The sequence below is a fragment of the Prionailurus bengalensis genome, chromosome B3 (genome assembly GCF_016509475.1).
Source record: "Prionailurus bengalensis isolate Pbe53 chromosome B3, Fcat_Pben_1.1_paternal_pri, whole genome shotgun sequence".
Lineage (NCBI taxonomy): Eukaryota > Metazoa > Chordata > Mammalia > Carnivora > Felidae > Prionailurus > Prionailurus bengalensis.
Genome location: NC_057355.1, coordinates 75,123,882 through 75,148,616, shown reverse-complemented (window position 1 = coordinate 75,148,616; position 24,735 = coordinate 75,123,882). Strand labels below are relative to the sequence as shown.

Here is a 24,735-nt window from a genome sequence, read left to right as displayed (position 1 = left end):
ATTACAATAGAGATGAGCCTGGAATAGCCTGGAAAGTAGGAGAGTCACTTGCAAGAGCAAAGTTTTTAGAGAAGAAAATACTTAACTGTTCCAACAAACTAGATCTTAGAAGATGGAGCAAAGAATTTGTTCTGTAAATCAAAGAATAGAAAAGAAACAGGATATGATATCAGAGCTATTGTCCATCACATAGCTTTGCCTGGGCTGGGAATAGGAGGTCAAGGAGGCTTGGAAAGGTCAAAACTAGATTATAAATGCTGCCTGGATTCTCTGAAAAGGAACTCAACTAGAGTGGCAGGGAGAGACACCCAACCCAGAGAGGTAGAGGGCATACCTGAAAACTGCAAGACTGTGCTGCAATCCCCAAGCATAGCTGAGAGCTTGCAAGGCTCTCCCAGAAGCCCCAATTGCAGCACAGAGCTTGTGATGCTTTTAAAATATGTCCACAAGGGGCACCTGGGTGGCTCAGTCGGTTAAATAGCCAACTCTGTTTCAGCTCAGATCATGATCTCGTGGTTTCATGTGTTCAAGCCCCACATCAGGCTCTGTGCTGATGGTGGAGAGCCTGCTTGGGATTCTCTCTCTCCCTCTCTCTCTGCCCCTCCCTCATTCACACTGTCTCTGAGTCTCTCAAAAATAAATAAACTTAAAAAAATAATAAAATAAAACATAAAATATGTCCACAAATTCTTTGACACTCCTGCCTTCCAAAGTTGGAGCCAAATTCCCCTCTACTTGAACTTGGTAACTCACTTCTAAGAAACAGATTATGGGGGTCGCCTGAGTGGCTCAGTCGATTAAGCATTTGACTTCAGCTCAGGTCATGATCTCGTGGTTTGTGAGATCAAGCCCCACATCAGGCTCACTGCTGTTGGTGCGGAGCCTGCTTCGGATCCTCTGTCTCCCTCTCTCTCTCTGCCCCTCCTTTGCTCATTCTCTCTCTCCCTCTCTCTCTCTCTCAAAATAAATAAATAAGTAAATTTTTTAAAAAAAGAAACAGATTATGATGAAAGCAACTTCCAAGTCTAAGTGGGTCGTTAAGGGCATTGAGGCTTCCTCTTCATTCTTTCTCTCTTAGATCACTAGATCCAGGCAAACATGCTGCTGTGTCATAAGGGTACTCAAGAAGCCCTATGGAGACATCCACGTGGCAAGAAATTGAAGTTTTCTACCAACAACCGGCAAGACACAAGGCCTCTTGCCAGCAGCCAAGGGAGTGAGCCACCTTGGGAAAGGGCCCTCCGGGTCTTCAGATGATTGCGGCCTTGTTATCTTGGCCATAACTTAATGACTGACCCTATGCCACAACCACCTAGCTAAGCTGCTCCCATATCCCTAACCCACAGAAACTGTATGAGATAATAAATACTATTATTGTTGTTTCAAGCCACTAAGTATCTTTTTTTAAGATTTTCTTTTAAGTAATCTCTACACCCAATATGGGACTCAAACTTACAACCCCAAGATCAATCAAGAGTCATATACTTTACCGACTGAGCCAGACAGGCACCCCTCAAACCACTAAGTTTTGAGATCATTTGTTAACAGCAGTATATAACTAACAGTGCTAGACTGCAGCGCGGTGCCTAGGCAGTAAAGACTGTAGCAGAAAATCAGGAGGGGGCCTACGGGGAGACTTACCAAGCCCCACACGTTCTATGCTATTGGTCAGAAGACAAGCCTACTGTTCCTCAATCTCCTAGCAGACATTCTTAGAACACTGGGATCTCGGCCAGGACCACAGGTATTACAGGCAGAAGATATAATACCCAGAAGCATGGGAGTTTGTATCAAACAACTATGCCCAGAGGCCCAGCCTAACCAGCCGTGTCTCAGCCCACAGCAGGCAACATGAAAAGGCCAAATGAGAAGAGATTTGGCCTTCTCAAATCTCTGAGGACTGGATGGCAGTGCCTGGACCATGGGCCTCCTACACCCTGGTGTCCAGCAGGAAGAGGGAAGGGAGAAGAGGAACGAGGCACTCTGAAAGACTGCGAATTTACTCCTAGAAAACTGAAGTAACTAGGAAGTTACTTTGGTTGGGTGAGTTTGAGTTTATTCCACTGCCAAAGAAAAACGTTCATGAGCAAGTGGGGTTCGGTTATAAAAACTAAAGTTCTGTTTCTGCACATCTGAGACAGGACTATAAATTTTAAATCCACCACAAATTTTTATTTCTTATACTTCAGACAACTAAAAGTTACAAAGAAAAACAAAACGAAGGTTCATGTACCCACCAACTAGCCTAAGAAGAAGTCAGGGTCCCTTGAGTCCCCCTCCCTGACTGCCTTCCCACTCACTCCCACAGGTAAATGCTATCCTGAGGATTTTTCATGCCTTTCTTGTTATTTTAAATCTATCTCCCCAATTAAGAGTGCATTATTTGGCCAATTACTACTCTTTAAACAAATAGTATCATACCATAAATACTTTCCTCCAACTTCCTTTCTGCTCAACATTACAGTTGTAAGATTCATCCACGTTGAAATCTAGAATTCCAGTGCATGTAATTAATTCAATTTCTTAGTCTAAATGTATTATAGATACCGATTATTCCTATTATCTTACTTTGAATCTTCTAATTTTGTCTAAACTTTCTTTTTTTATTGTTTCTCAATGACTTTTTTATTGATTAGATTGTTTTGTTGTCTCTACTGATTTATAAGTGCACATTTTGTTTCTAATATATAATAGTTGCCCTTCATTTGTTAAATGGATATTTAACAAAGTTTAGTCTTATTCAGGACTGTTACCCTTCCCCAACAACTCAGCTCCAGCTCCATTATTGGTGACTAACATTTTAGTTCTGCTTCAGTTTTTACCCACAAATTATATATCATTGTGTTGCTCTATATGGCCAATATTTGTTTATATTTCCCCATTTGTTTACCAGCTTTTTGCTCATTATTCTCCTGCATCTCACACCTGCCTTTTGAGACCCTTTTCTTTTTTCCTGACAAAGTTTGTAAGTCTGATGATAACAAATGCTCTCTTCTTTGGCTTGTCTAAACATACCATCGTTTACCTTCATTCTTGAATGCCATTTTGTAAACAGTTCTAGGTTGGCCATTATTTTCGCTTCACCTTTGAAGGTTTTAATGTATTACTCCACTGGCTTGTATTGTAGCTAAGGTGTCTGTTGTCCGTCTAATTGTTATTTTTTTATAGATAATCTGTCTTTCTGCCCTCTTTTAATATCTCTTCTTGGTTTTTATACTTTTACTATGATGGGACTAGGTATGGACTTCTTTTCTTTTTATTTATTCTACTTGAGATTCATTTTGCTTATTGAATCTGAGTATTCATGGGGCGCCTGGGTGGCACAGTCGGTTAAGCGTCCGACTTCAGCCAGGTCACGATCTCGCGGTCCGTGAGTTCGAGCCCCTCGTCGGGCTCTGGGCTGATGGCTCAAAGACTGGAGCCTGTTTCCGATTCTGTGTCTCCCTCTCTCTCTGCCCCTCCCCCGTTCATGCTCTGTCTCTCTCTGTCCCAAAAATAAATAAAAACGTTGAAAAAAAAATTGAATCTGAGTATTCATACCTTTCATTAATTTGGAAAAATAATCAGCTATTATCTCTTTAAACATTTTCTCTGTCCCTTCCTCTGTTTCCTCTCTACCAAGACTCCAAATAGAAAGAATTTGAATCTCTCACTTTATCTTCCTTGTCTCTTACCCTCTGTTTTGTATTTTCTACCTCTTTGTCTCTCTGTGCTGTATGCTGGGTAATGTCTTCATATCTAGTTAATCATCTCTTAACCAATGCTAAATCTATTCCCTGATGTTAAACTCATTCAAAGAGTTTTTGAATTTCAGTTATGATGTTTTTAATTTTTAGAAATTCTAATTGGTTTACCAATTCTGCTGGAATTTTTAAAATAGTATCTTCTCTTTCTCATGTTTTTAATGTCTCCTCTTGAAACATTTTGGATTTGGTAGTTTCATATTCTATATCTTATAATTCTAATATCTGAAATCATTTTTGGTCTAATTCAGCTATGTATTATTTCAGCTGACCCCTCCCCAGAGTAGCTTGGATTTTTGTGTGTGTTTTGGATTGTGTGATTGGCAGGATTTTATCAATTGGGATCCTGTGAAACCAAGGGAAAATTTATTTCTATTCATACCTGGAACACCTAAATTTTTGGCTCAGGGCTTTCTAGTCCAAGCAGGCAACAATTAATTCAAACTCCGAATCTGCAGGAGGGCCAGACAATAGATACAACTTCTCAGGGAAGGAAATTTTTTTACAACCAATCCTAGGGGAGAGCCAAGCCTGCAGAAACAAGTTTCCTGGTCATGTTCTTTGATACTAAGTGGGCGTTTGTTTTTTAAAGTTTTATTTATTTAAGTAATCTCTGCTCCCCCCACCCTCCCAGCCCCCCCACGCCGCCCTGAAACTCACAACCTGAAGATCAAGAGTCATACACTCTTCTGACTGAGCCAACCAGGCACTAGTAGGCTTTTTTAAACTCATTTTTGCCCCTAAGAACATAGCCCACCAAGAGCTTTATGCAGGAGTCTGAGGCATTCTCTGCTGTCATCCACACCCCTAGGTTACTCTGACAAACAACCACAAGGTAGCCTCAGTTCCAAGACTTGTTTTTTGGTCTCTGAGGATTTCCTTTATTTTCTAGTTGCCTTAACAACGTATTTAAATGGAGATGTGTTACATTTTACCCAGCACGTCCAGGAAACTTACAATGGGAGGTTTTGGGGGGGTTGGGTTTTTTTGTTTTTTGTCTTTGCTTTTGTTTTCAGGAGTTGTAAGTCACCATAGTGTTCTCCGCGCAGCTTTTTAAATCATTCAGTTTGCAATGTGTTGAACAGGTTGGAGAGGAGAAAGACGCAGAAGCAGGGAGACCTCTACTAGGAGCCTGCTGCAGAAATTTACAGAAAAGAGCATAATAACTTAAAAGAGAGTGGTGGTGGCAGAGACAAACAGAAACAGATGGATGTGGGAGATACTTGGTAAATAAAATCAAGTTTTCAGACATCCAAGAAGTGTCTAGTGACAAGTTTTTATAGAGTCAAAAGGTCAGAGGAGAAATTCAAGTTGCATAGGATATTGGGAAGCCTCTGAAAAACTGGTAACTGTGTTTGTTACTGAACTCACACTTGTCGGTGCACCGGATGGTCAGTAAGCCAATGTCTCTGAGACACCAGTTTTGAAGCAAAGAAGTTTTATTAGCAGAGCGGCCCAACGAGAAGGAAGAGGATCATTCATAAAGCTGCCTTGCTCTGTTGAGCGAAGGGACAGCTTATAAATGTTTGGGGAAGGAGGTGAATACATGAGAGGTGGGTGAGGGGGTTCCTGAAATCCTGAAAGGGGGATGGAGGGGTGTTATGTTTCCGGAAAATGAGGGGCCGAGCAGGACTTGGTATATCAGGCACATCAGATAATTTTGAAGACAAATGTTACCGTCTGGTCCTCATTAGTTTTTTACAATCAGTGGGTAAACAGGGAGTAGGGGCGAAAAGGGCAAAGTTAATGATAAGCGGTACTAAAACATAATTAAGTAGGGAACAAAACAGAAGGTGGGCCTAAGTTACTAATGCAACTAACACAGCTATAGTGCTGCTTACGCTTTCAAAGCAGGTTCAGGAACTAGGTGTCCAGCCTCAAATTCACCCACATACACTTGGGAGAAAGTGCAGAGCGAAGAGAGGAAGGTCCTAGGTCCCAGCTTTGAGGAAATACCAACATTTTAACACCTTCGAAGCAGAGCAAGCAACAGAAACTGAAAAGTTTGGAGAAACACCCAGAAGAGAGCTGTGGCTTTCACGAAGGCTGAGAGATGACGATTTCCAAAGGGAGGGAGAAGTTGGCAAGTGTCCAGTGAAACCGAGGTCAAGAAAAATAACTGGAAACTAGGCATTTGTTTTGGTGACACATAGGAAATTACTGCTCTTGACGACAGAGTCAATAAACAATAAAGGCAAAAGACGGGAGTGAATTGGGGAGTAAAAATGGACACCACTCCTTGGAGAAGTTTGGCTATGCAGGTGAAGACAGAGAGCATTAACATCCGAAGAAATAGGCTGGAGAAGGATTAAGAGGAGAGTAATTTAAAACATTTCAAATGAAAATAGGAAGGAAGAAAGCAGAACAGGGAGAAGAAAGGATGAAGAGGCCAGGCCGAAAGAAATCCATAGTACGGATAGAGAAATTCTCTTGCGTTACTACCAATCCGCCAGGCTGAAAGGACATTCAAATCTCTACGGGCTTTCGGTCATGGGTGGGTGGCTGACTGTGCGCTCCCCATTCTAAAACCTTCCGTCCTCTGCCTTCGTACCTTCTTTCCCCGCCCACTGGGTCTAAGGCTATCACCTCCCACCCCGGCCCCGTCCCAGCCACTCCTCGCGCTGAAATATACAGCCTTCTCTATGAACTCTTCCGGGTCGCCAAGCAGGACCACGCCCAGTCTCAATCCTGCCCGCCCCCCTATTGGAGCGCGCTTCTCGAGAGACACATGCGCACAAATGTCGCTTCCCGGATTGGGCGGTCGTTTCCAGACTGGGAACTCCCCCCTAAATCTTGCGCGGGCGCGTTAGGTCCTTGTCGCTATGCGGGTGCTTGTGGGTGAGGGAGGGCAGAAAGGGAGAATCGGGGGCGGGCTTATGGAAAGGTTGAAACAAAAGAGTGGGAGGTGGGAGACCGTTTTTGAGGGAGGGCAATGAATCGTGCACTGGTCGTCGTGCACCAGCCTTGGCTTCCTATCTCAGGAAGCCGAATCTCCCCCAGTCCCTGTGACCTGTGTCACTTTTGCATCGCGGGAGGGGGGAGGGGGGAGAAGTCTGGAGTCAGATGGGATGGCACCAGAGGAGGGGGCCACATGCGGGGACGGAAGGTGACCCCCCGAGAGGATAAATAGCTCGTAATTTCTGGTCAGGTGGCGGGACGGGCTTCATTGGGACAGCCCTAACCCAGCTGTTGAAAGCCAGGGGCCACGAAGTGACGTTGGTCTCCCGAAAGCCCGGGCCCGGTCGGATCACCTGGGTATGTCCATCCTCTGGAAGCTATGGGAGAAGGTCTGGTTTGGCGGCGCAGGGCAAGCCACCACCCGTACCTGCCTCATTGTTTTCTTCAACAGGATGAGCTCGCTACGTCGGGGCTGCCGCGCTGTGATGCGGCTGTCAACCTGGCAGGAGAGAACATCCTCAACCCTCTCCGAAGGTCAGCTAGGGCCCCGAAGCTGATGTCCTTCAGAGCAGAGGGAGGACGGGTGTGACCCTGATTAGGAGAACCTGTGAGCTGTGGCGAATGGAAATGTTCGATTGAGAACTAAACTCCTATCCCAAACTACTCATCCCGCCCCACTCCTCCCTCCACACCCACCTGCCCTTCTGCCTGCCTCAGCCATTGACTTTAGTCCTCACTCATAACTCAAGATACCCAAAATACATGCCTTTTTTTTTCCTACAGGAGAGATGGGCCATTCCTCTAAACCACAGTGCAGGGGTTTACTAGAAGTGGGTATGGATGAGCCCCAGGGAAAGAGGAAGGGATATGCGTGTATGTATTTAGTGACTTACTTCCCTTTTTTTTTCCCCCCTCCTGCAGGTGGAATGAAACCTTCCAGAAGGAGGTTCTCAGCAGCCGCTTGGAGACCACCCAGATACTGGCTAAAGCCATCACCAAGACCCCACAACCCCCCAAGGCCTGGGTCTTAGTCACTGGTGTAGGTATGTCCCAAATCACCAGCCCCTTATATTAGCCAGAAGAACAGAGGTTGCACAGCGAGGGGTTAGCTCAGGCCCTTCTAGCTATACACACCCGAGTACTGATCTTTTCCAAGCACAACAACTTCCTAGGCCCTCAGTCCATGCATATTTCTCCTGACCTTTGCGTACTTTCTCTGAGAAACCGGGATTCTCAGAGGAAGAGGGGATAGTGGCACTGCTCTCAGTGCCAGAAAAAGCCTCATCTACTCCCAAGTCCCTTGCTTCTCACAGCACAGTTCTTTGGGAACAGAATTTGATTCTTGTGTTTCACTATTGGGACCAAAGAACTGCAAATAGTTATAGAGCATATATCTGCCACTAGTCTAAGTGTCTTACACATATTACAGCATTTAACCCTCATAAGCACCCTATGAGAGATGGGTATTATTGTTATTCCTGTTGTAAAGTTGCAAACATTCTGCAGAGAGAAGTTATATAACTTGCCTGAACTCACAGGGTTAATAAATGGTGGGGCTAAGAATAAATCTCAGGCAGCCTGGCACCAAAGTCTTTGCTCTTAAGCACTACACTCTAGCAGTCACTCAGCTTAGCTACAACTAAAGATAAGTTACTCTAGGGCAGGAACAGGTCAACTCGTGGAGTAGTTCAAAGGAAAACTAGGGCTCTGTCTTCCCATGGGAAGATCCCAAAGACCTAGGAGGGCAAGACCAAGGGAAACATCAGGTGCAAAGGGCCAGGCAGGACCAAGGATGTTGGGGCAAACCAGTGCTATTCCACCGGCAGCTTACTACCAGCCCAGCCCGACTGCAGAGTACGATGAGGACAGCCCAGGAGGGGATTTTGACTTTTTCTCCAACCTGGTAACCAAATGGGAAACTGCAGCCAGGCTTCCTGGAGAGTCTACACGCCAGGTGGTGGTGCGTTCCGGTGAGAACCAGGGGCCTGGGTATCAGACAGGTTTGGAATGTCTTCCTGGGCTCGGGGAGTGGCAGATTTGTGGCCAAGCTGTGGATGGGAGGACAGGAAGTCCCAGAGAGAGCCATACCTCTGAGCTACTACAGAGCTAAGCTGGCCTGGGAAAAGGGAGGAAGAGGAAACCAGGAGGAACTATGGAACTGCTGGAGGCTGAGGAGCCTCCCCAACCATATCTGACCATATCTCTTGCCTGCTCTAGGGGTCGTGCTGGGTCGTGGGGGCGGTGCCATCGGTCAGATGCTGCTGCCCTTCCGCCTGGGCCTGGGGGGCCCCATCGGCTCGGGCCACCAGTTCTTCCCCTGGATTCACATCAGAGACCTGACAGGAATCCTGGCCCATGCCCTTGAAGCAAGCCACGTGCAGGGGGTCCTGAATGGAGTGGCTCCAGCCCCCACTACTACAAATGCTGAGTTTGCCAAGGCTTTGGGTGCTGCCCTAGGCCGCCCAGCCTTCATCCCTCTCCCCAGCATGGTGGTGCAAGCTGTCTTTGGGCAAGAGCGTGCCATCATGCTGCTGGAGGGCCAGAAGGTGGTCCCACGGCGGACACTGGCCACAGGCTACCAGTATTCCTTCCCAGAGCTAGAGGCCGCCTTGAAGGAAGTCGTAGCCTAAGCGGGGAGGCCTCTGGCAGGGCCGGAGTCCTGTCCCTCAACAGAGGCTTCCTGGTTGGAGACTCAGGTAGTAGGCTCAGGTACTGAGACCTGAAACCATCTAGTCCTAATTCCTCTCCCTGCCCTCCTCATGGTTCCTTTGCTCCACTGGATTTAACTGAGAGACTGTCCAGTGTCTCAAGGTTGCAGTCTCATCAAGTTGGATCCTTAAACTCTTCAACTCCTTGGAAAAGAATTTCCAGATTGGTTTCCCTGTGTGTCCCATTACTGTCCCAGTTACCCTTTATGTTGTGTAGAGAATTCTCTGTGATTGAGGCAATAAAGATAAATTATCTCACAGGCTTCGTTCACCTCTTTGGCCTAGATTCTTCTGGAATTTATTTCTAAGGAAATGCCAGATGATTCTTTTCCCTACATTGGGGTTTTGAAAGTTATACTGGGCATCTCTCTTCTTGGTCCCTCCCTTGCCAAGAGCCAGTAACAAATTTGGGGCATGAGGTTATTATAGAGACCAGAAAATGAGCGCAGTGATCATCCATTTCCAGTGGGTTCTATGGTCACCCTGTGTACTTGTTCACACAGTGCCCTTAGGGTGCCAGCAGAGGAAGAGACAAGGCTTCAGTCTAGGACAGCCTTCAGTCTGTCACTGAACAGCAGTGAATTAATAAAGCAATCCCGCTGGCCCTAGTTCATGAAGCTGCAGTAGGACAAAGCCAACATCCCCACCTGTAAGAAGCTTGGGACTTGCCTCTCATCTGATTGGGCTGACTTCAAGCAACCAGAGTCCCTAGCATGAAAGGACAGTTGGGTCCCTCTGGCCTACTGTCCTGATTGTGTGCCACGCCTTGACCAGAAGTAGTTCCCCCTAGCCCCCAGTTTGGGGCCAGATTACCCAATCTCCTTTCTTCCTAGAGGACTAGGAGTTGTCTATGAGTCAGTTACCCCACAACTAGCCTCTTTGCCACACACCTGCCCCTAGGTCAGGTCCATACAGGCTAGTGCTATAAAGCCCTAATGGGAGAAGAGCTGAAGACACTCTCCATCATCCAGCTCCCCAACACTAATTGCTGGAATGAAGAACGGAGATGGCAGTACTTAACTCGCAGTGTGCCACTCAGGGAGATGTCCACAGCCGTAAAAGAACCATGTCCAGGGACTTGCTGCAGAGCCTGGACAGCACAGAATCCAGGGGCACTTGTCCTACTTCTTTATCTGGTCTTGGACTCTTCAGGAAGTTGACGGGCTCTGTATTGTTCCTGAGAGAATGACCCACCCAAAGGTAGATGTAACAGAAAAGCATATTTGGGGGCTGCAACCAATACTGTCCACAGATGAAATGTACAACCTTGGAGTAGTCAATTTTCTGGCACAGGAGGACTTGAAGCAGATAAAGGACAGGATGTAGGAATCAGGATGACAGTGGTCGATCTGGTGGCCAGTCAGGTGCCTTCTGACTTGGACCCTTTGGTTTTCATTTTCCAGATAATTGGTTCATCTCAATACCACCTCTATAAACCCTTCCATCCCCATACACATGCACACAGAGCAGAAGGGGGCCTCACTTTATGCAGTAAATGTGTTCTGTAGAGAAAATGCTGGGGTCAGATCACATTAACATTGTCATTGCAGACAGAGCATGGCTTCATCAGTTTGGTGAACGCTCAACACTTCAGCAAGTGCATCTCAACGGGGACTTTCTGACACATTTGCTAATCTGTAAACAAACACTTGAATGCAACAGGAGAGCTGCCATTTATAGGAACCCTGAGAGTATTTTGGTAATGCAAACAGCCACCCCTAATTAACTGTTTTATAAATGTGGATTTGGGGGGTTGCCCAAAAGGGACGCAGCCATGATAGGGCACATTATACTGAGGACGCAGTGTTAAAATCTAGGGCACAGGCCCTGGGGACTGAGGATCCTCAGCTCTCTGAAAGTGAGGTTTTGGTTAGGAAGCCTGTGCAGCCACAGACAGACACACCTGAGACTTGATGCAAGTACCTTTCCTCCAAGGAGCTTTCCCCCACATTCTCATTTCTCTTCCCAACTGGCATTTTTGCTCCTGATTTATACACAGAAGTAAAGGCCAAGCAGCTCAATCAAGGTCACAGACAGGCATAGCTGAGACCGGAAGCCAAGTCTCCCTCTGCCTTCACCAGCTCCCTGCTGCCCCACTGTGACCCAGACCCCATAACACTAGCCTCCCCAGAGCCCAGCATCCCCCTTCCCAGCCAGGCCTAGGAAGCAACCTGTCCTCTGACCTGCCAAAGCCAGGGCAAGGAAAGGCTTAGCTTTCTTGCCACCTGCTCTTCGTTCCCCACCCCCGTCTCCATCCCCAACTCAATTTGAAGGAGGAGCTAGCAGTCCCAATCTCCAGGACCTACTCTTCCCAGCAGCCCCCACTCCCTACAGAAACCCTGTGCTATGGCAAGGTTGAGAAGTTAAGGCTGAGCAGAACCTCCTGAGAGCTATTTGAGGTCCTGACTCCAGATGAGATCAAGTCGCACCAACTCAGAGTGAGTCTAGGTCAGGATCTGAGCAGCACAAGGACCCTCACAGAAAATGCTGAGCTGGGTGAGGCTGGAGCTGACGGTATAGCAGCCACTCGGACAGGTGAGACTCAAAAGTTGAGGCTCAGTAGGGCCTCCGAGAGCTGGTTGATGTCCCGGCAGTATGGCTCCCGCTGCAGGATGAAGTCCACCTTGTGATCCTGGCCCCAAAACACCTCCAGCAGCTGGCGCCGGAGCCGCTCTGTCTCCCGAGTCTTCCGAATGCCACCACCGCCTTTTTCCTCCTCTTCTCTCCCCTGCTGCTGATGACCATGTTCTGTGAAAGCCCTGGAAGGATGCTGAGCCTTAGAAGACCCCTGAGCCCTGGGAAGAAACAGAACAAGAAAAGCTGATGAGCATTACGGAGGGAAGTTAGAGCCCAGGGGGCATCCCAGTTAACTGCCTGGCCTATTCCTGGCTTGGAGGGAGGGGGGAGGTGGGGAATGGTCCTGAAGTTCCCCAAGATGACCACTGAGCGGCAGTATCAACCCACTTCTGAAGGGGAGGACATTTCCTTTGGAGCCAGGAAGATGAACCCTGCCACTGGTATGATCTAGTTTTAGTCTAATACATTGACCACTTACTTCATGGTTCGGCACAGATGTGCTAAATACAACTGGCTATAAGTAAAAGCAACCATGTTCCAAATAATCCACCAAACATGGATCAGGGGAAGCTTCCCTCCCAGCCTGGAGGGTCTATGTCAGGATTCCCTGAAAAGCAGTTAAATACGGCCAAGCCCACCGCAACCTGAACCACTGAAGAATTAAGCTGGCCCAGATTGAGGTCACACTTCCCCCCAAGTCTCCAGGTCCACAAAGCCCTTCAGACAGAGGGCCAGGGCTGGGGGCTGTCTAGGAGAAGCTGGGGCGTTACCTGACTGGCTTCTTCAGGAACTCATCCAGCGTGGGGCCATTTCGCCCCAATGGATCATCAGGAACCATGAAGAGGTTTCCCACAAAGGTGAAGGGCAGTAGGCTGGATGGGGACAGAGAATGTATGGTCACAGAGGGACCCTTAAGAACCTCCCAGACAGCTGAGACCAGCACCACCAGAAAATTACTGGCCACCGTATTCTTCAAGGCAATATCAAGCCCCTTCCCAGAGTCTTCACCCGATGGCAGAACAGAACTGGTTTAGAGAAAGGTCCGAGTATGCGCCCTGTTCTCAGGGGAGGGTTCCCTCACCGCTCCCTGATGATCGCCATCCACTTCTCAGACTCCTCCGCCAGGTCCCGGAACTGGTCATTGGAGACAATGACCCCGTCGGTCTCTTCAGCCAGCTTCACCATGAACCTGTCTCAAAAACCACGGCAGCCGTTCTGGGATACTCCAAGGCCCCAACCCCAGAGTATCATCGACTTCCATGACCCACTTCTGGGCATGGAGATCTGACCCCCCCACCTCACCTTGACCCAGTCACTAGGTGACTGCCAGATTCGGGTGCCATAGTTAAGAGAGGAAACAGAGACAAATCCGCATGGTCTCCCAAGAGCATCCCCTCTATCCACCACAACCCTCCACCCAACACTTTGTGCCTCATTCATGAGAGACCGTGAGATCTGCTCCGGCTCTGTCGCCTTCCATCCTCCCCCATCAGTCACAAATCCATCAAGCTCTTCCTCTGAAGAGCCTTCCACTCTGCCCCCTTCCTTTCCAGTCCTACCATTACCCTTAGCTATTTGAACATTGCACCTGAGATACTGCATAGCCTCCTGATAAGGGGTGCCCTGACCCCAGCCATTTACCACCCTCAAGTCTCTCCTGCCCTCCCCTAAAAGAACACGCGTTTCCCCCAAACAAAACTCTTCCCTCCTTGCCATTTATCTACCGAATAAAGTCCACAGGGCTGGCAGCTACGGCCTTCTAGAACCCAGCTCAATCTACCTGTACAGCCGTATCTCTTCTGGTATTCTCTAATGTACTCTCAACTCTGACAAAATCAATGATCAGATAACACCCTGTTCTCCAAACATGCCCTGTGCTGTCTGACTGCCACCGTGCTTCTCAGACGATTCCCTCCATCTGGAGGTGCTTCCCAAACCTCACTGGATGAACAGGATCACCAGGGAACTTTTAAAAAAGAGATGCCTGGGCCTCACTTTAGTAATTCTGATTCCACAAGATGGGATAGGACTCTTGAGGCAATGGGAGGGGGTCTTTTATAACAGGTTTAGAAACCAAAAAGCTGGGGCCCAGCCCACATCCTCAATCAACAAAAAAACTTGCTAATCTCTCCCTTCCCACAAAATCCCCACCAGAAGGGGGCTCCCTTTCCTCCGAGATGCCATAGTGTTCGGTTTATGGTTTGTTCGGGCTCTGAAATCAATAATCAGGCCTTCCCTAATTCCCAGCACCCCCACCTCCTTATACAGGCCATGTGCCTACTGCTAGGTGCTAAGTGGGCAGGCAGTATTTGAAAGACAGTGTGGTGAACAGGGAACGAATGATAAGCATTAGGTGTAACATGACTGGTTCTGAGTTTCTGTCTGGGAAACACATGAAGGAGACGACATATAAATGTACATGGTGTCATATGATAATAGAAAAGGTATTTGCAGGTTAAGGGTATTTTACTGTCATGTTACTTCTTCTGTTGCTCAGCAGTATTCATTCAGTAGGCCTATGCTATGCACCACTCTACTACTCACTGTAACTAGACAAAATTCCAAATTCATATTGTGCTGTCCGCCTACTGGGACCTACATAACAGACACGTGCCTTTAACATTCATTACAACTGACTCGCTCTTCAGTGTCAATTCTGTGTCAGTGCTGGTGTGGAAAGGTTCCATGTCTTGGATAATCTGTGAAATCTAGACATAAAACAGAAGAGCACTGGGGGAAAGTGAACTGCCTTTTTGTAGAATACCATTTGTTCGTTAGGGAGAAAAAAGTATTTGAAAAGACAAAATATATAATCACTGTGGCTTGGAAACTCATTTTTTTCTTTAAGACTGAAAATCCTAGGGAATAAAGAACTTGTAATTGCAAATAACTAATTGGCTTTTAAAATCTGCCCATTTCCCCCTCTATGTGTGTACCCTGGGGAGGGAATGTGCCCTGGATTTTTTATTTAAACAATTTGACAGCTTTAACTTCTCACTTTGCCTTTGCCATGTAGTATAGCCTTTGTTTGTTAAGAGTTAACCACCACTCTTGGGGCGCCTAGGTGGTTCAGTCGGTTAAGCATCTGACTTCAGCTTAGGTCGTGATCTCACAGCTCATGAGTTCAAGCCCCACATCAGGCTCTGCACCGACAGCTCGGAGCCTGGCGCCTGCTTTGGATTCTGTGTCTCCCTCCCTCTGCACCTCCCCCACTCACGATCAGGCTCTGTCTCTCAAAAACAAAACATAAAAATTTTTTAAAAAGGTAACCACTCTTACCCTATGTCTGCATTTCTGTGTGACAGACATGAGACCTACTGCTATAGTTGAGGGGGTCCATGACAAGTCAAGGACTATCACTGTACACTTGCCTGGCACCTTGAGTGAGGCAAGCACATACCTTAGCTTCTTTTGATATTCACAAGGAGGGTGAACAGATAGAAGAGGACCCTGGGACAAAGAGGTTAACCCGTTAAGAGACTGGTCTGTAGTCAGAGTCAAGGAGTAGGTACAACTTGGGGCTCAAATTCAGATCTTCAACTTCTAAGTCCAGTGATGTTCCTATTGTAACACGTTTTGTATCATCTTAGTATGGCCGCGTTGTGTTTCTTCCTTTGCCTTTGTTATTTTGAACAGCTACACCGGTACTTCCAGGGGGATTTCTCTACATGTTTGGAAATTTGGGCTGTAAGAAGTTATTTATGTCACCAGCTTTCCCAGCTTCCCATTAAACTAGTATGTTCTAGACAGTAAGGCACTATATAAATACAAGGCATCATTTAGTCTGATGAATCAAAAATGAATGAATGGGCAAACACAGTTGTCTACCTTCTGTCTCCTCTGGCCTGGATTCATCCAGGTACGCGGAGGAATAACTGGCCATTTTCCTGCTGCCCAGACTTAGAGACCGCACAAAGGGTCAGGGGCTTCGGCTGCCTCGGCTGCCCCCACTGTGCTTCTTGAATCTCAATACTGGGGCCAGGAGAGAAGCAAGTACCTATCATCGTAGGAGGAGATCCTCTTGCCATCCATGACTCGGGAGGGAGTGAGAGAGAGCAGGCTGAGGGAGTATAGCTTTTGCAGGAAGTGGCCCTCTAGAGAAACAGAGGAGCACAATGGGGTTATCCTCAAGTTGAAGCGGGGCCTATCCCGGGTTACAAAACATCGTGCCCAACTCACCTCTGACCTTGGCATCCTTACTGAAGCGCCACTGAGGCACAAAGACAGTTATGTCACGGTGGCCCCGGTCCCAGAAGTACTGCACAGCAATGGCAATGCCCCGGCTGGAGAAGTAGTGTTGGAGGCCATGCCTGCAGTGGGAAGGGGTCAGCGCTCTAGGGCCCCAGAGACGGGGCCTCTCAGCATGTGTCCCCAAGGTCCATAAAACTGTTCATATCATCCCCCTCCCTGGGATCCTCAGGCCCACCAGGTACTCACACCATGGCCACATTGCTGCCATCAATGACAATGTGACGGAGGTCTGGCTGGCCAGGCACATTGGCAAGGCACAGGGTGAAAGGGTCCTGCAGGGCCTCCTGGAAACGCTGCGTGCCAGTCACCAAGTTGCCCCCGCGGGTACCTCGTTTCCACGGAGACCCACGGCCTCGAGCCACGACCTGCTGCTTGTCTCCCCTGTCTCCTCGGTCTCCGCAGTGCCACGGGGGTTCGGGTGCAGGTGGAGGGCTAGGCACCCTTGGAGGTGAGGCCTTCCCATTGTGTAACCGCTGGAGGAGGGAGGCTCCCCGGGGCTGAGCGGCCCTCGGATAGGGACCCTGGGCACCAGGAGGCTCACTCTGGACACAGAACCGTCCTCTGTCCTGAGGCACCCCCTCCTTCCCCAGGCCCTTTCCTGTCAGGGGCCATACCTGCCCTGCCTCTCCTCCTCCTGGCTGTGATCTGAAGGCCCCTTCTTTCTCCCAGGCCTCTTGCCCAGGCAGCTCCTTCCACCCCAAATCCATCTCCCTGGGACCACCCTGCTTCCCTCCCTCCTTCTCCATAACATGTCTCTCTCCCCTTGACTCTTGCCACCTTGTAGGTCCAGTGTGCAGGGACTCCCTGCCTTCACTCGAGAGAGCTCTGACTCCCTGGTACTGAGCACCCAGTGGGCCCGGGCTCCCCCCCACCCAGGGGGGTATTGCATGGGGCCCCTGCCCTCTGGATGCCTCCTGCACCAGACTCAACAGTTCCTCCTGGACAGCCAGGGGCAGCTGTAACAGGGCCTCTCTGTGGGCATCCCCATAGGGCTGCAGCAGGGCGGAGAAGTCTCTCAGCACTCCAGCACACTGAGAGACTCTGGGGGATCGCCCTGGCTGAAAGTCCCAGCTCAGCCGCTCCACCAGCTCCTCCACTCTGCTCTGAGCCATGACGAAGGCCTCAGTCAGGCCACTGACCATTAGCGAGCCGGGCAGCCCAGGCACCAGGTGGGCTGATGTGCTCCAGACCAGACAATCAAGGAAGAAGCCCTGGGCTCCCAGGAAGATGCAGTGCAGTTTGGGTGGGTAGTGGATTTCATTCTGCAACTCTGGGCTGCAGAGACCCTTCAGGAACTCCTGGGGGAGGAATGGGGATAGGGGATAGGAAAAAAGGAGACTTCTGGAATTCTACACGGCCCAGTAGCCTCTTCAGGCCCATTGCACACCACCACCACCCCATCCCTGAGTTCCAGGATGCCTAGACAGAGCAATGGAGCCCCACAGAGCCTGACAAAGGTGAGGGTTAAAAAGGGATCAAGAATCTCACTTCTTTTCCCTTTTCAGCTGATAGGGCTACAGCTAATATTTCCACTTAGAACCTGACTCAACTTAAGATATTATTATAATAAACTGATCACAAGGCCATCTCTCTAAAAATGTATTCGTGCTAAATATGTATGCGTGCGTATGCGTGTTGTAGATTTCCACCACAAGGACTGTCATTTGCTAACTTTTGCTGGACTCATGCTTTATCTCATTCACAATAAGTCCAATGAAGTGGATACTGCTATTATTCACATTTCATAGATAAGGAAAGGGAGACTCAGTCATGAGGCCACCCCATGAGGTAAGTGGAGCTGTACTAGAACCTCTGACAGCAGGAAGCCATGGGGCCTGGCTTCCCATCCCCCAGTGAATTCCTTGGTGGGGCCTGCTTGCCCAACCGGATTATCTCTAGTCTTCAAAAACAGCACAACTGATTTGAGTGGAATCACCTGTCTCTAAGTCCTGGCAGAACCTGGCTCAACATAGCTCAAATGAAACCAAAACTCCAGATAAATACAGATTTGCAAAGTCCCTCAAAAGATGACAGTCACTGAGGTTGCCAGTAAGACAACCAAGGAGTGAGTGGAGCTCCTCCCCAGCGGCCCCTCCTCTGCTCTGCCTCCCTGTAGGGGAGGGAGACATTGTTCCCCAAAAGGGTCAGAGAGGGGTGTTCACCTTGGCTCTGCTGGCGTTCTCCTTGGGGCCCTCCAGCTGCAGCCAGATGTGGGGGTTTTCAGGACAGTCCTTTGGGAGGACACTCATCCCCACGCTGAAGATGCGCTCCACGTAGGGTTGCTGCTCCCGCACCTTGTCCTCAGCCTCCGCAGACACGGCAAAGCGGTCAGGGGACGGGGAGCCAGCCCCCCAGGTGGGCATGGCTGCTTGGCCACCCAGCCCTGGAAGGAGGGAAGGCAGCTCAGAGCCTCCTTGTCCCCTTAACCCAAATCTTGGGTCTCCCACCCTACACCAGCTATCAACAGGTCGCGATACCGATCTAGTAAACAACCTGGGTCCATCCTGGGGGTAGGAAGAGAACGTCAGATTATCCGGAACCAGGTCTTCTCTCCGGAGAGGAAGTCATGGGCAAACAAGGCTGCCTACTGGGGATGGGCATCTGGCCTTTGGAAAAGGCTGACCACAGCCCTAAGCAGGAAGAGTGGGGGCTCCAGCTCGGTCTGGAGGCCAGAAGTGGATAGATGACAAAAGAGTCCCTCTCCTCAGGATCTCTGCAGTCTCCGCGTCCAAGACGGCCTCTTAAAGATGAATCCGCACCAGGGCTTGAACTGGGATGTCCTCTGGAGTCCCTGGTCTGCCATTTCCAAGGTTCTAGCCCCTCCCACCTCTCCCCCTCCCTCCGCCGTCCGCCGCTCCTCTAGGTAGCGCCAAGGCCCCACCCGGGGCCCAGGGGTCAAGCCGGGTCCCGCCCACAGCCGCCAGCTGCCACCGCCCCCGGCGCCCTTCCCCCGGCCGCGCTCAGCACAGGGGCCTCCGGCTCGGCTCCCGCCGCCGGGGCACGGGGCAGAGCGCGCCTACCCGCCTTGGCCGCCTGCTTCGGCCTCAGTACAGCAGGCGCCTCTCGGTGCCTGCAGGCCCCAGCTTCACCCGCGCCCCAGGCCCAGCGGAGGGCTGGGAGCCCGAAACTGGGCGGGCCTTCCCGAAGTCCTCACCCAACGGGGACCTGTCTTCGCCACATCTCGAACAGTTTTTTTGAGTCACTTCCTGGCCCGGGGCGGAGTCAGCCAGGCCCCACCCGGCGCAGGGCGGGCTCCGGGCCCTAGCGCGCGCCTGCCGCCGGGACCCTCCCTGACCCGCCCCCGGCCCGCCTCCCGGCCCCGCCCACTCGCCCGGAGTTCGCTTGGGCTCAGCTTCCAAGCCTGCCTGATGGGTTCACCTCTCCCGGTAAATCTGGGTTCTCGCTCGTTCTGCGCAGTTGTTTCTCGGGAGAGAGGGACCACTCATTGAGAGCTGGAGGTGAAGAGGATCCCTTCGGATGAAGATGTGGAAGATCAAGGAGAGAAAGAGACTGGCCCACGGTCACAAGATACTGACACGGTTGGCCCAAGCACTTTCCACCACGATCGTAGGGGAAAGACAAGGTCACCCGCTTTCTTCTAATGGCGGAAAGGGGCCATTGAGAGGGCTGTTGACTAGTGAGGGATTTTAAGAGGAGAGGAATGAGGAAAAGGAGGGGCTGTACGAGCTGTCTGGCCCATAGATGCACGCTCACCGGCATACACCTACAGGCTCTCACACATTCTCACAGGCACATGTACACTTTTACACACCAAGTTCTCTATGGTCCCAGATCCAGCCTTCAGTGCTCTCCAGAGGGGCTGCCCTGGGTTCTGGCTGTAGCCCTTCTGTCTCTCTGCTTCATCCCTCCTCTCCCTCCTAGCGCCCAACTGCTGTCACTTCGTGCCCTGCCAAGGAGGAGGGAACTGCAGTGACAGCAGGAGAGAGAGGCAGGACAGAGTCGTGGGGTACAGAGAGGTATGGAGAGGGAGATGCTGAGACCAGGTTAACAGTGAGACCCAGAGAGGGGGCTGAGGAGCAGGGTGAGGGGTGGTGAGAGCCCCCGGGGGAAGCAGGAACTGAAAGGAGCGGCAAGAGGGGACAAGACAGGAAGACTTGTGGGTCACAGAACAACTCAGCCATGCCAGGAGCAAAGCGACACTGGCGACCAAGACTCCCACCCAGCCCCTGGCTGCCCTTGGCCCTGATACTTCTGACCCTAGGGAATGGGTGGGCCCAAGAGGGGGCAGAGCCTGTCCTCCTGGAGGGGGAATGCCTGGTGGTCTGTGAGCCTGGCCGAGCTGCTGCAGGGGGGCCTGGGGGAGCAGCCCTGGGAGAGGCCCCCCCAGGAAGAGTGGCATTTGCTGCAGTCCGAAGCCACCACCACGAGCCAGCAGGGGAGATCAACAATGGCACCAGTGGGGCCATCTACTTTGACCAGGTAATCCCCCTACCCTTGTCCAGGGGACGTGTAATGACCTGAAATCAACTACTCAAACCCATTTGGCTCTTAAGGAAAATCCCCCTACTGTGACTAGGTGCTCCTCCGCTCCTCTGCCCTGCTGCCTGTCTCCCTTCCCTACACCCCTACCCACACTCCTCCTTGCCCGTTCTCATCATTTCTTGTGAATCTGTGCATTCCTCCTGTTCTTATCTACCTGCCACCCCTTCTTTTCCTTACTCACTGCCCTGTCCCATAAACCAGTAGTTTCCCTCAATCCCCACTCAGCAGAGTCTGCTTCCCACAGGTCCTGGTGAATGAGGGTGGTGGCTTTGACCGGGCCTCGGGCTCTTTTGTGGCCCCTGTTCGTGGTGTCTATAGCTTCCGGTTCCATGTGGTGAAGGTGTACAACCGCCAGACTGTCCAGGTGACCTGTGTACTGGGGCCCTGTCCTGGCTCAGGAGGGGAGGGAAGGGAGAGGGAATAAGTAGAGTCCTGCTGACTCCTAGGCAGTCCCTCCCTTGACGGTGTCCTTGGGTGGGGGTGGGGGGTGGGGGTGGTGCGGCTGGCAGGAGGAAGAGAGGAAAGGACCTGTCTAGCAGAGAGTGTGGAGGAGGTACTGAGTCCAACCCTGGCCATCCCTCAGCCCCCCATTGAGCGTGTGCTGAGCCCCAAGTTCCCAGGATTGCAGAGTATCCCTTGGGAGCTGGAGAAAAAAAGAAGCCCTCGGGCAAGTGGGGGATCTTGGGATAAAGGGAGAAGTGCTAACTGGGCTCATCTCACCAGGTGAGCCTGATGCTGAACACATGGCCCGTCATCTCAGCCTTTGCCAACGACCCTGATGTGACCCGAGAGGCAGCCACCAGCTCTGTGTTACTGCCCCTGGACCCTGGGGACCGAGTGTCCCTGCGCCTGCGTCGGGGGAACCTACTAGGAGGCTGGAAATACTCAAGCTTCTCTGGCTTCCTCATTTTCCCACTCTAAGGGTTCAGGCCTTTCAAGGACTGGAATCTAACCCCTGCCTTCTGCCCTCTGCCCTCTGCCCTGTCCTGCCCCAGAAGCAGCATCTTTGGAGTAGGAGAGAGGCTCCCTCTGGCTGCCTGTATTCCACCTTCTTGCATGGAACCCTGTGCCTAACACCCAAGGTGAAGAGTAGAGCTGTGGTGTCTGGGGACCTGGCCCCCCTCACCTACCCTCCCACCCCCATCCTCCCACTGCGTCTCTTTGTGCCTGCAAGGTATGGCAGGTGGCAAGGCCTGTGCTACTTTGCAGACTCTGTTCTTCCTGTTCCTCCACCCCCAGCCTTCTGCTCAGTGCTATTTGGGGACAGATGGCACAGGTGAGCCTGACAGGCCCCCCCACAGGGACCCAGATGGACCAGCCTCAGTGTACCCTGCAGGCTCCTTCCTATGAGGTGTGCCAGCATCACGGATCTTGGCCAGCACAGTCAGAAGCCGAGCCAGCACAGTGTGGGCTAGGGCAGGAGGCTTAGCGACCAGCAGAAGTGTGGGGAGGACCACAGGACAGCCCAGAGCCTGTGGCTGGTGGGGCAGGAAGGCCATGTGCCCAGACTGAACATGGTACACACTTTTCATGTACACTGGGGCAGCCAGCAGACAGTGAATCTGGGCATCCATCTGTGCAAGGTCCCCGATGGACTCTGGCCCTCACCTCCCCACCTAAGACGTGGGGTGTGTGTGTTTGCTGCAGCCAAGAGTGGGTGTACTGAGCTTCCTTGGACAGCTGGAGGTAGGGGTAGACAGTCACACGTGGGCAAGTATTGATCTCCAAGCATGACACACGTCAATGATGCGGCCACCTCCTAGAACCTTTGTGATCTGAACTTCGACTCCACATTCTGACTGCCACCGCCACCCTCCCAGCTCTCTCAGCTACCTTCACTGTACCTGTCCCAAACTAGTCCTAGCCTCTCTTCTTTCTCCTGATTTGTGCTGTTTTGTCCTCCTTCTTAAACTTCCTATTGTCTTAGATGCTATGATTCATCCCTTCAGCCACTCTCCTGCCAGTGTTATAAAATCTCTATGTCTTACCGCATGCTGTCCCATTCTCCCAGCATGGGTAAACCTATCAGTAAAGCAACTAGAGAATGACGGTCAATGAGAAACCACAGGAGCCCTGAAGAGACAAGATGCCATTTACAATTTGGATCAGGGGTTACAGGATACAAGCAGGTATGTTTAGAGAAGAGAAATGTAAAATTGTATATTTGAGTCAAATACAAAAGGAAATTAGTAATGCTTAAATTACATAGGAAACACCAACGCGGATTTGTGGTTTTCAAAAGAAGTAACTTTTTCAAAATTTGTCACTAAAGTAGCCTAGAAACAATATTAGAAAAAATCTGATATGCATTCTGAGCACCTGGATCTTTGCCTCAACTACGATTCACCTTTAAAAGAACTTGGGGCGGGGCGTCTGGCTTGTTCAGTTGGTAGAACGTGTGACCCTTGATCTAGGGGTTGCAGTTTAGAGCCCCACATTGGATGTAGAGATTACTTAAAAATAAAAGTCATAAATAAATAAATAAATAAATAAATAGAACAGAACTCCATCTCTTAAATAACTCTATGACTGGAACATGTTGTTAATGACAAAAAGCAAGGATACTTTTTAAACTGTATCGGGTAGAGCCGAAAAGGCAAAGGAATCCATTTTCAAATTCTCCCACCCCTTGACATGCTGTGACAATTTGATCATCGAAAGGAAAATAATACAGTTAATTGGAACAAGGTGAATTTTTAAAATCCATGACTCTGTAGTGATATTTAAAAGGGAAAAAGTCAGGGCACCTGGGTGGCGCAGTCGGTTAAGCGTCCGACTTCAGCCAGGTCACGATCTCGCGGTCCGTGAGTTCGAGCCCCGCTTCAGGCTCTGGGCTGATGGCTCGGAGCCTGGAGCCTGGAGCCTGTTGCCGATTCTGTGTCTCCCTCTCTCTCTGCCCCTCCCCCGTTCATGCTCTGTCTCTCTCTGTCCCAAAAATAAATAAACGTTAAAAAAAAAAATTAAAAGGGAAAAAGTCACTATAAAATGTGCAAAAAGATAGTTAATTTATCAAGTGAAGAAGAACAAATATAATCATATATATTTAGCTAATTCTGATAAGTAGAAGAGTGTAAATATAGTGAGTATTTTATCTCTTCGTAAAGTATACTTATTTTTCTTTATCTGTATAAGTAGGGAAGGGTGGACACATAGAGCTGTGAGTGATTCCAGAAAAAGTTGGAACTGTATCAAGAATGGAGGAGACTGATTGGCACCATCTGGTCATATATCACAACCAGGAAGAAAGGGAGCCCAACAGTGTGTTGCAAGATGATGAATTAGTCAAACGTCCAAAAGATAACTGCTCACAGCTCAAATTTGATCCTTCATTTCTTGGGAAAGGGAGCCTCTATGTCACCAAACTAATTTCAATGAGATTGCAGTAACAGCAAACCCAAAATAATAATGGGTTAACCAACAAAGAAGATTATTTCTGTCTCACATAGAAGAATTCACAAATAAAGAGTAGGGCTGGATCACAGTTTTATGATGATTGCAGCCAAGTTTCCCTTCTTGCTGTTCTACCATCGTTAGCATGCCATATCATGGCCCAAGATGGCTCCTTGCACTCCAGCCATTACATTAGCCTTACAGCCCCCCAGGAAGCAGGAAGGAAGAAAGAGCACACCACCTTCCTTTATAGAAGCCTTCTGAAAGTTGCCCCCAACATGCTGATTACATCTCATTGGCTAGAATTTAGTCACACCTGGCCACACCAGGCCAAGGAGAGAGGCTAGGAAATCGAGTCTTTATTCCAGACAGCCATGCTGAGCTAAACATCATGAGTTTTATAATGTGGAAAAAGAGGAGACTGGATATTGAGGAAAAACAACTAGATGTTTTTGAACGTGCAAATGGGCTACATAAATTCGTAAATAATGGCAGGGAAGTTACTGTGTTGGTTTTCTGTTGCTATATAACAACTTCAGCAGCTTGACACAACACCTATTTATTATCTCACAGTTTTCTGTAGGTCAGAGTCCAGCAGAGCGTGACTGGCTTCTCTCCTTGGGGTTTCATAAGGGTGAAAGCAAGGGCTGCCTTCCCTGCTGAAG

The 24,735-nt window shown here is 49.7% G+C and overlaps 3 protein-coding genes across 6 annotated transcripts; 2 read left to right on the top strand and 1 right to left on the bottom strand.

The window, feature by feature from the left end:
• Nucleotides 1–6,508: 6,508 nt before the first annotated feature.
• On the top strand, nucleotides 6,509–9,607 carry SDR39U1 (short chain dehydrogenase/reductase family 39U member 1). Of its 2 annotated transcripts, XM_043555933.1 has the most exons (6): nucleotides 6,509–6,581; nucleotides 6,892–6,998; nucleotides 7,093–7,175; nucleotides 7,563–7,684; nucleotides 8,468–8,611; nucleotides 8,859–9,607. In XM_043555933.1, exons 1-6 carry the CDS (start codon nucleotides 6,566–6,568, stop codon nucleotides 9,269–9,271), a joined length of 885 nt encoding a protein of 294 aa, XP_043411868.1. In that variant the 5' UTR covers nucleotides 6,509–6,565; the 3' UTR covers nucleotides 9,272–9,607. The 2 variants fall into 2 exon arrangements, with proteins under 2 accessions (XP_043411868.1, XP_043411869.1); XM_043555934.1 differs by lacking the exons at nucleotides 6,509–6,581; nucleotides 6,892–6,998; nucleotides 7,563–7,684.
• Nucleotides 9,608–10,818: 1,211 nt separating this feature from the next.
• On the bottom strand, nucleotides 10,819–19,344 carry KHNYN (KH and NYN domain containing). 3 transcript variants are annotated; one of them, XM_043555931.1, is made up of 8 exons: nucleotides 19,198–19,344; nucleotides 18,340–18,560; nucleotides 16,364–17,475; nucleotides 16,106–16,236; nucleotides 15,924–16,020; nucleotides 13,008–13,115; nucleotides 12,697–12,798; nucleotides 10,819–12,144 (listed from the first exon to the last, which is right to left on the bottom strand). In XM_043555931.1, the coding sequence occupies exons 2-8, from the start codon at nucleotides 18,538–18,540 to the stop codon at nucleotides 11,892–11,894; spliced, it is 2,004 nt and encodes a 667-aa protein (XP_043411866.1). In that variant the 5' UTR covers nucleotides 18,541–18,560; nucleotides 19,198–19,344; the 3' UTR covers nucleotides 10,819–11,891. The 3 variants fall into 3 exon arrangements, with proteins under 3 accessions (XP_043411866.1, XP_043411865.1, XP_043411867.1); XM_043555930.1 differs by lacking the exon at nucleotides 19,198–19,344 and adding an exon at nucleotides 18,671–19,181; XM_043555932.1 differs by lacking the exons at nucleotides 13,008–13,115; nucleotides 19,198–19,344 and adding an exon at nucleotides 18,671–19,182.
• An 84-nt stretch (nucleotides 19,345–19,428) lies between these two features.
• Nucleotides 19,429–23,176, top strand: CBLN3 (cerebellin 3 precursor). Its single transcript, XM_043555935.1, has 3 exons — nucleotides 19,429–20,617; nucleotides 20,925–21,044; nucleotides 21,404–23,176. Exons 1-3 carry the CDS (start codon nucleotides 20,318–20,320, stop codon nucleotides 21,599–21,601), a joined length of 618 nt encoding a protein of 205 aa, XP_043411870.1. The 5' UTR covers nucleotides 19,429–20,317; the 3' UTR covers nucleotides 21,602–23,176.
• Nucleotides 23,177–24,735: the final 1,559 nt, after the last annotated feature.